Raw genomic sequence first — 10,686 nt, forward strand, 5'->3', positions numbered from 1 at the left:
CCGCGCGAATCGCCGCCGCCGTCGTCGCGCGCGCGCGCGTACACGCGCGTGTATCACTCCCTGTGCACGTGCACGTGCACGTACGAGCGCGAACACGGCGACGTGAATGAATGAACCGTCGTGTATACGCACACATACACATGTAAACGCGCGCGCGCATATACAACGAAGAAGCTATACCGCGCGATTATGGTGTAGGTGGTTATGAGCGAGAACGAGCGGCGGGGGAGGATGTGCGACGGGCTTTAAACGAACGCGGCCGAGAAGACGCATGGGTCCTCCTGAGCGTCGCGCTCGGTGCACACGCACTTCTCTCATGCGTAAATTGGAAACGCATTACCCCTCATGTCCCCACGAGATTCGTGAAAATTTCCCTCGTCTCTCTTTCTTGGCAGATATCCTCAATAAGAAGAGAAATATGATGGATTTCGCGTAAAATTGAATGAATTCGATGAGTAGCATGACACCAATATCAATTGAGGTGCTTATCGTAAAAGTGGCCTTACTAAATAAAATTCGGTTTTTTATTTTAAAGCGTTAATGGTTTTACGAGTTAATTGTTAACTACCATTAGAAGCTTTAACTGTTAAAACTCGGTTTCTTAATATTTTTATAAGTTATTAACTTCGTTGGAAAAAGTCTTGTCACATCATTTAGAAATCTGGTAGATTCATCAACCAATACGTCTGTTCAAAAACGGACGAATCAGAAATCTTGTAGGAATTACCAGATTACAGTAAAATCTATCAAACGTTCTGATTATGATAATCATAAATTCTGCTTGGTTTCAACAGAAACAGTCAAGTTTTGTTAATATAATCAAATTATTTTTCTCAGAGTGTTAGAATAGAAAACTGAATTTTGACAGTTAGGTCACTTTTGCATTAAGCGCAATTGAATTTAAAACTGTAATTAAGAAAGTTCTCCAGTCTTTTTATATAAGAACTTGATCAAATTGTCAGAACAAATTTATGATTAACAAATTAATGTAGATTAATCCAAAATATTTTTAAATGTTTTGAAAGAAGTTTTCTTTAAAGTGTATAATTTTAAAAAAAACTTCTTTAAAACTATAAAATTCTTTAAAAGAACTTCTAAAATGTTATTGAGTCTTATGGAAAGGAAAATTTGAAGTAATTTAATTACAAATAAAATATAATCATTTTAAAAAACTATATTTACGTAAAGAAATGAGATTTAAAGAATATTTTGGAATTAAGAAAGATAAAATGTCATTCTTATATCATTTCCGTATACGAAAAATATTCATGAATTATAATTTCTCTTTAAATGTAACGCCACGTTAATAAAAACATATTAACATGTGTCACTTGTTAGAAGTAGCACATGCTAATTCATATTGCTTTTTATTCATTATTGTAGGAAAACAGAAAAAAAGCATACAAGTTATAAAACAACCGAAATTGTTGTGAGACATGTAGAGCAGTCGTGGTGTAGTATGCTAAATATTAGCAAAATTAGAGATCCCGAGTTCAATCTTGCAGTCAGTTCCGTTAATTTTTCCTAATTCCTACATTATTTAGAAGATAGTAAATAAAAATATTCTTACGTTAAAAGAATATATGACAGGTTACACGTCATTTTCCTTTCCATCTTTCTAAATTAGAGAACTTTCTTAAATTACAATGTAATGGAGTTCAATTGCAAAAATAAACTGTCTGTGAAATAAATCTTCGATATTTTTACTTTCGCCGACTGATGTAAATATATATACGGGACACATATTTGGCTCTTATTTTGATACTTAAGATATTAATAATAATACTTAATACTTAAAATATTAACGCAAAGTGATTTTTCAATTTAAAATTATCATTTTTTCACATACCTGAGATAAGTAACAATAAAATCAGTTATATACATATATATCCATCGAGACTTTATTTTCTCGTATAAACATAACAAATTGTTGTGTTAGAATTTGTATTGTTTGTATATTGTGTATATATATATATATATTATATATATATATATATATATATATATATATATATATATATGTATATATATATATATATATATATATATATATATATATATATATATATATATATAATACACACATACATCTATGTACATGAATAAATACAATCACGTCATTACTTCCAAACACCGTTCTTGTTTTAGGCACTGGAAAGTACTGGTAAAGCATTCAACATTTTACTTCGCAGTTCCTTTTTAAGAAACATACCTCAATAGTATACCTGGACATACCGGCATAATATTATTAGTAACTTATTACAGATCCATATATTACACTATCCATATCGTTGCAAAGCTCAGTAAACCAATTTTTATTCATTATTCAATTTAAAAGTAAAAATATTTAATATAATACTATAATGAAAGAACTCAATTTATGTGATATTTCACTCCGTTGTAATATACATAGAACTTCCTTGTAATATACATAGAACATATATCGTATATATTATATTTTTATATGAACTTCTTTCATTATAAATATGCCCTGTTAATTAATGCGTGTATGTATGTATATATTTCTAATATAAAATACTGTACCACACAGCTATTAGTGTTTCATATCTTTCTAAGATATGATTTATATTATCCATGTTTATACAAATGTCTCTTTCCAAGATAATTTCGTAAGACATTAGAAACAAGAATAAGCGTCTTCAAAACTCTCGCCTCTATGATTTCACTATGGCAAGAGAGATAGATTTATACAACTACAAGTATTTTAATTTGAAATAAAATAATGGAATTTGATACATATATATATATATATATATATATATATATATATATATATATATATATGTACAGATTTATTTTTAATTATAGGTTCAAATGTTTTAGATGGCAAAACTATGAAAAATAAAATTGTCATATATACAGACTGCTTAAGTTTTACATATATAATGTATATAATTTCCCGTTATTATTAAAAAAAATACTCAAAGAGAGAGGAGGAAAAAGAGAGAAAGAGAGAAATAGTACTTATTTTTAACAATATAATTCAGAATTGTTCTATAAAATTTCCTACAGGTAATTACATACAAAATATAAAAATTTTTATTTAGAATTTAATTGATCAATGCGACATGTATACACACACATACGCACGCACGCACGCACGCACGCACGCACGCACGCACGCACGCACGCACGCACGCACGCACGCACGCACGCACGCACGCACGCACGCACGCACGCACACGCACGCACGCACGCACGCACGCACGCACGCACGCACGCACGCACGCACGCACGCACGCACGCACGCACGCACGCACGCACGCACACACACATGTATATGTATGTATATATACACATCGCAACGTTGATCAATTAAATAATAAATAAAAATTTTTAAATTTTGTTTGTAATTACCTACGTATGTGGGTGTGTGTGTGTGTGTGTGTGTGTGTATCCACTGTATATTTTATACTGTTAAACTAAATGTATCAACATTTTACGATTGATATGACGAAGCTTAAGAAAATATCTTGCGTGATGGCAATATACTTTTGTTTAAAGTACAGCATGAAGTGTATGTATATACTTATTTACTGGCCCATATTTATTGGCATAAACACCATTCAAATTAATTGTTAGTTCTATCTTTGTAATTACATGTTTGTGTACTTGTGACACTTTAATTAACAATACAGTAGAATTAATTTTGGCGAATACTGTATTTCTTTCTTTTTTGCATAGAACATGCCCTAACAGATATATACTTAATTTAATTTGTACTCTTAACATACCCTTTTCCTATAAAGAGATGTCGAACGGAGCTTTGTTTCGAAAAAAATCTCATCGCGACGAAAGTAACAATCGCTAATAATCTTGAATCACAATCAATGTTGCGCATTGTGAATTGAAATCAAATTTTTTATCGTGGTCTTTCAAAAAACAGTTCAAAAATCTGTGACCTGTAATATTAAAAACAATTGAGAGCATTGTATGAATGTTACCGCTCAATCTCCTACGTCAGAATCGCCGTCGCCTATGGCATAAAGGATATGGAAAGCAATTCCAAGAAGCGCAGTTCCTATAAGATCGCCTGCAGCTGTTAAATATGGTATTGCGGAACTGTCTGGATCCATACCCCTCGTCCACATCCAAACAACCATTAATTGCGCAATATATAACAACAGAATTACCTAAAAAATGTAATAAACAAGTTTAATCGCAATATTTTTTAAAATTTAAACTATTAAAAAAATAGTTTGTATTAATATAGATTAATATATGCTGTACCTGCAACATTGCAGCAATCAAGTATATCATAATAAATATAGGCGTGAACGAAGTATGTCCCGCCTGAAGATAGCTAATAGTATAACTAAAGATTAAATGCCCCGGTATTACCATCATCAGTAATACTCTGGCTGTCCTCGCGTGTCCTCCTGTACAGAAAATTCCTTGTTAAATTTACGACATGGCAATATTTCATGTATAAGTATTCATAGCAAACTCACCTTTAGCGAAGAATGCGTGGAATGGACTAATGCAAACATTGAGAGTCTCTTGAATACCCGTCTGATAATTTTTATGTAGAGACGTCGATATTCTACTGGCCTGAACGGCAACCAAGTTTCCTCCAACTCCATTAATTACTAATTGAAAAACCGCTATGCCCTTGTAGCTTGATATGGTGTAGTCCAAAATCAGTCCTCCGAGACTGAAATCAATGTTTTCGTTAAAGCATACGTTCGTTTCGTGAAAGTCTTGTCGTGCAACTGAAAGTACTCACCTGCTAATTAACATCGCGGATATCACAGGCGTCCAGCCATAATCCAATACTTCCTTAGTAAATGGATTTCTAGCTGCTATGTAACCCCAAACAGGAGTTACAAATACACAAAATGCTATCAATGTTGGAGCTACCCACGGAGCATAACCTGAAAAAGAGTACGTATTAGTGTGTCGCTATTCGAATATAATAAGCACGAAAAGTGCTAAATCGATTAACCTTTATACCTATTGCGTTGTACAATAAAGTAGCGATCCAAGACAAAAGAGCTAAAGTAGTTAGATCTCCTAAGGAGGCTGCGATCGGGGTAGCAACATTGTCAGGGTTGATATTCATTCGCCGCGACAACAATATGACCGCAACCATCACGAGGCCTAGAAGGAAACTGGCTACGGAAGCGGTGACCAAGGCACTAGCACACAACAGCAGTCCATGGTGAATATCGAAGTGAGCTTCCGGGATCCAACCGAGGGCTACGGCCGCCAAAGACGCTAACAAACCCACTACCATAGCCTGACATTGAATTAGGGCTAAGTTTCCGACAATTAGTGTCCACTGCTGCTTTTTTGTATCCATGTGACCTAGATTAGCCTGGGTCGACAATCTGGAGGCCAATGTCATCTCTAGATTTCCTTTCAAACCCAGTAGCGCAGGAACTAGTATGTATACCTCGGACACCACTTGATACACCGGCCAATGCTGAAATTCAAGATTTCCTTCATAAAATAAAATTTATTAGCCTTAAATTCAAAGAAGAACATTAGTTTCATAGATTCATGATTAATTTTTGAAATAGATATGTGATAAAAAATTCTTAGTAGAGAGAAGCAAGTGGCTGCTGTGTATGATTTATTTCCTATCCAGAATCTTTCAAAGGTATGCATAAAATTATGATATTGAGAGAGTGTCTGTTTTGATACCTGTACCACGTCCAGCAGCAAACTAGCGGCGACCATACCGAAGCCAGCGAGTAGGAATGGTATAAACATCTGGATAGATATAGACCAGACGCTTTCATCATCCGCATTTTCCGTCTCGCCTCTTTGAATGTCCCTTTTTCCACTGCTAAATATGACGCTTTCGCTGTTCACCGGTATCAGCCGCCGTATATCACTCCTTTCGTTCTCATCGCTCTCATCCTCGGAATTGATCTCCAATTCCATATTGTTGACATCAGCGATGTTCGAAATGAATAGCTCGTCGCTGCCCAATCCCACCATTTTATTTGGCGGCGAGCTGCTCTTCTCTAATTGCCTACGACGTAGTTTACTGTGCCCGTAGCGATCTTCTCGTACCTTCGCATGGCTCATCCTCGTTAGCTTTCCTTTTGCGGATCACCGGATACTGCAAACAAACGGGACGGGATTTTTTTGTAAAAATAATTATTTACGTTTCATACACGTCAAGTGCTTAATTTCTACTAACTGAACATTATCAGTAGATCCGAAGAATTGGAAAGTAATTTGGTATTGATAAAAAAAGCTATATTGATAATGAAACACACTTGAGATTATTTTTTTGTGATAGGAAAATATAATACATATGTATTACTTCTCGTAGCGTATCTTTATATCGTTTACCATCAATAAAAACTTAAAAAGAATTTAATGAGACTCGTACGTAAAAAGATAAAAGTTGATAGGAACATAATTGAAACTTTGTTAACGATGATTAATGTTGCAAGCAGACTAGTAGATTCGCGCAGTGACATCATTATCTCGAATCAATAGTTGGAATTTTTGTTAAAAGTGCATCTTTTCTTACGACACTGATATTCTGTTTATCTAAGATCGGCGACGGCTTCTTGAGCATACAATTAGAGCCACGTAAGCGACGACAAATAGGTTTCGTCGCGTTTCTGTTCTACCCTCTTTTTAGAGCTGGATCTAATTTAGATCCGCCGTTGGTATTGCAAGCCTCTAATTCTCTTTTCTTTCTTTTTACTTCGTCAAATTGTATAGTCTAGTACATTACATACGGCTATTTAATGCTGTTGCTATAACTATCAAATAATTTTTCGTTTATAATACTATTCACATATAATAGAAGGTCGCAGTAACGACGTACAAGTTAAATTGCTTTTTAAGTATAGTTTGTATGAATAATTACCAAATTATTGTAAACTTTTATAAATAATTACTAAATTACTGTACAATTTTTATAAACGTTTTATAATCTTTTTAGTCAATTGATAAGCAAATCAACAGTTTAAGTCAATTTATTAAAAGAATAATTATCAAAAACTGCTGTTATTCATTATCAATTCTGATTAATAACTTTTTAATGTCTTTAAATTATATAATTATATAAAAATGAAAAAGAATAATTCGAAGGTGATAATATAAAAAAGCTAAAATAATATAAGTAATTTTATTTATACACGCCATGCAGTGATCCTTTATCATGCCAGATATTATACATAATATTATCAAGGTTTCGCATATGTACATAGTATTATCTTCACGCTCAGACAACATTTTATTTCACTCAATTCGTTTATAAACATAACAGTGAATTATTTAAAAAAGATAATACAAAAAAAACTTTATAAAAGTTTTATAAAAAATAAAATCAATAATTTTGTTATATAAGCTATCCCTGGTAAAAATTTATCTCATAATTTTTATATAAATTGAAATATTTTTCAGAAATATTCATAAATACTCAGAAAGACATCTATATTTTTTTTTAGACTTTTCCATAAATGTAAATTCTGAAATGTTTTGAGATTTCTCATCCTATAATTTCTAACAAAATATTTTTAACTTTTTTAGATTTTATAACATTTTATAAAAAAATTATAAATCTTAAAAGTACAGAAATTATAGATAAAAATCTGGGAAATGTTAGAATACATTAAGGTAAAAATTATTAAATTTTAATAAATATTTATTTGAATAGTACTAATAAAATATTTACTAAATGTAAATATATATTTATTTAGTACAAGTACCAATAATTATCAATAATTTAAATATCATTTTTTTATTATTTATTTAGAGTAAATATTTATGTACTATAAGTAAATATTTCATTAGTAAAATTGTATGAAAAATTCTGAGAAAAGTTTTCACCAGGCAGTGATCTTTTATCATGCAAGATATGCAAGATTTCACATCATCAAGATTTCACACATGAATGCAGTATTATCTTCATGCTCAAATACTTTTAGTCAAAATTTCATTTCTCGCAAGTCGACAATCTTTTATATAAACAAAAATTGTATCAAGTATTCCTGTTCAATGAATCTTACTTTCTTTAATGCAAATTTCTCTTATCACGCATTACGAAGAAAACAGATAATAATAACAGTCGCGTATCAAAGTGAATACTGGTGAATACGTTAACAAACATCCTGTGAATAAAGAGATCCGTAAAAAACAATAAATCTATTTTCGGACAATCAACGTTTTGCAGATCCCATTCGCCCACTGAAACGTTGGCTCGTGCCTTTATCTCAATTTCTCCCAATTTCACAAACAATTATGAAGAAAACTTCACGAAGAACTACTCAATTTTTCTCCTCTATACATTTACTTAAAGACGCGACGTTTTCTTTATCTGCTCCGAAATGTTTGCATCGTGAATGATTATCACAGCAAAAAAACAAAAAAAAATCACGCGACGAATAAAATAAAAGCACGCTCTATTCCGCCTGGAGATTTTTATCGTCCGCGTCTTTAGGACGATTCGTAGGAGCGAATTTTTACGTCCCAACTCGACAGAGTGGAATTGTCTTTGCTCGCGTGGCGGTCGCCCGTGTGACAGCCCGGCCGCCATAACCTCAAATCACGTACCTCGAATACGCGACAGCTTTCCTTCGCGTGCTGGTCCATCGGCTGACCATAAGCGCGGCTTCCGCGTACGATGCTTAAAACGATCACAGGTTCCTTGAGAAGAAACGAAATATGCCACGTCAAACTCGCCACCGAGCGAACCTAACCCATCAGCACGACCACACCGCGAAGTGCAGCGCGTATCTACGCGCGTGCAACTGAGTGCAACTCTCGCTTCTCTCCGAGTCGTCAGCGGCAATTTCGATACTATCGAACGGCCGGTTGCTTGCGATTCTCGAACGACGCGGCAGTCCAAGTCGTTTCCGCGTCGCGGTCACTTTCGCGGCAACTTTTCGCGGTTTTTTGCGCAGAAATAGCGTCGGTTCGTCGAAACGTGAGTGCTCACCGTAGAGCGGACGTCGGGATGAACCGGAGGGTGAAGCTGGACGAGATAGCGCGGGCAACGGGAATGGATGACGATAGGTAAAAGATTCCTTGGCTCAGCTGCAGGTGAACGAGCGCCATGATGCGCGCGAGGTAAGGAGTTAAATAAGGTGAATTAAAAGCGATATGACTGTGCCGAGCAGAGCTTTCAAGCGCTCGAGAGAAATTCACGTTTTGGAAATGCGTGATAAGTAATGGATGGAACGATTGGATGGACGAAAACAAGAATGATGATTTCACCGTGATATCACGACGCGTGTGTACTTCCCGCCATGAGAGCCAGTGCCGTTTCTCGAGCGTGCGTAAGGATCATTTTTGCGTGAAAAGACATCGAAATTTGAACCTATTGAAATTGTAGCGGTTTCATGTTTATATTAAAAATATTGGCCGCGGTCCGACACGTGCAAAGAGCAATTGGCGTTGTTCCAATGTAGCTCTTTGAACGATAACAATTCCATTTCTTTATCGTTCGTCAAACGTAAAGCAAGGGTAGAATGATGTAACAGCGCTTGCGCTGAATTCCTATAATAAGAATTAAGATAAACCAACGTCGTATACAGCCAATTTAACATTGATTCGATGATATATTGATTCTTTTCAGTAATTTGAGTCACATTTAAGTTGATGGACGGTAGACAATGTGGAAAATAGAAATAAATTATTATCATTAATAATTGACCAAATAATATAATGGCATTAATTTAAGTATACATATATAACATTGTTAATAATATACAAAGTAGAAATTATTTTTTTTTAATGATTAAAATATCGTGTATAATATCGATAAAAATATTTTTATATTTAAATAATTATACAGTTATTTATTGTTTTAAAAAACACATACATGTTTAACATGTGTTTAAATTATTTGAAAGTAGTAATATGATTTTCACATAATTTCTGTTATTTCTAAAAATATAACCAGACATAAAATATGAATAGTAATCAATTTTGATCTTTCAATCTGATTTGTAAGATCATAGACAAAACATCTTATTTTGCGAGTATTGAAATAACTTTTCTGTACATATATATATATATATATGTATATGTATATATAGAATACAAGTTATTTTAATATTTGTAATATATATATATATATATGTATATGTATATATAGAATACAAGTTATTTTAATATTTGTAAAATAAGATGTGTGTGTATACATATAGAGTATTCTAAATTACGCGTATATCACTTTTAAATAAAGAAAAGTGATTTTTAAAAATCTCAAAAATTTGAATAAGTAAATCGGATATATTCTATAAAATGACGATATTTTCAACTTTGGTTTCGATAGAAAATAGACTATTCAGACCAGATATTTCAAGTTTTTCTAAATGTAATATGTGTACTTTTTAACACTGATTTCAATTACCTGCAAAAAAAGAGAAACTTTTGTCTCAAACTTTTTTCTTAGAAATACTTTCATTAACTTTAAAATCTCAAAAACAAATATGATGAAAAAATTAACTTAAGAAGTTAATGGAGATAATTTTAGAAAAAATATTTGAGCCAAAGTTTCTTATTTTTTTACATGTAGTTCGAATCTTCGAAAGAAGTATTGTGTTTTCTTTATTTTAAAAGGGATATATGGGTGATCTGGAACACCCTGCAAAAGATGTCTCTATATATATCTGTCTCTCTTTAACTATTTTGTTTTACGTGTAGTTATTCTTTATTCTACAAACATTTTATTATTTTAATGTTAATTAT

The 10,686-nt window shown here is 32.9% G+C and overlaps 2 protein-coding genes across 2 annotated transcripts in view; one reads left to right on the forward strand and one right to left on the reverse strand.

Annotated features, from left to right (window-relative positions):
• Nucleotides 1–10,686, forward strand: part of LOC105195374 — a 70,268-nt gene that overhangs the window by 28,799 nt on the left and 30,783 nt on the right. The window lies entirely within an intron of this gene.
• On the reverse strand, nucleotides 3,380–8,745 carry LOC105195282 (solute carrier family 41 member 1). Its single transcript, XM_011160652.3, has 7 exons — nucleotides 8,545–8,745; nucleotides 5,668–6,091; nucleotides 4,975–5,446; nucleotides 4,748–4,895; nucleotides 4,473–4,675; nucleotides 4,252–4,400; nucleotides 3,380–4,154 (listed from the first exon to the last, which is right to left on the reverse strand). Exons 2-7 carry the CDS (start codon nucleotides 6,055–6,057, stop codon nucleotides 3,969–3,971), a joined length of 1,548 nt encoding a protein of 515 aa, XP_011158954.1. The 5' UTR covers nucleotides 6,058–6,091; nucleotides 8,545–8,745; the 3' UTR covers nucleotides 3,380–3,968.

The sequence above is a fragment of the Solenopsis invicta genome, chromosome 5, assembly GCF_016802725.1.
Source record: "Solenopsis invicta isolate M01_SB chromosome 5, UNIL_Sinv_3.0, whole genome shotgun sequence".
NCBI classification, from domain to species: domain Eukaryota; kingdom Metazoa; phylum Arthropoda; class Insecta; order Hymenoptera; family Formicidae; genus Solenopsis; species Solenopsis invicta.

What these genes read in the sequence shown, in the direction of transcription:
- LOC105195282 (XM_011160652.3), bottom strand. Translation starts at nt 6,057, where the DNA reads ATGAGCCATGCGAAGGTACGAGAAGATCGCTACGGGCACAGTAAACTA. An exon ending in CCACGCATTCTTCGCTAAAG is followed by an intron (nt 4,401 to 4,472) that starts GTGAGTTTGCTA and finishes TTTTCTGTACAG; the next exon opens with GAGGACACGCGAGGACAGCC. An exon ending in TGATTGCTGCAATGTTGCAG is followed by an intron (nt 4,155 to 4,251) that starts GTACAGCATATA and finishes TACATTTTTTAG; the next exon opens with GTAATTCTGTTGTTATATAT.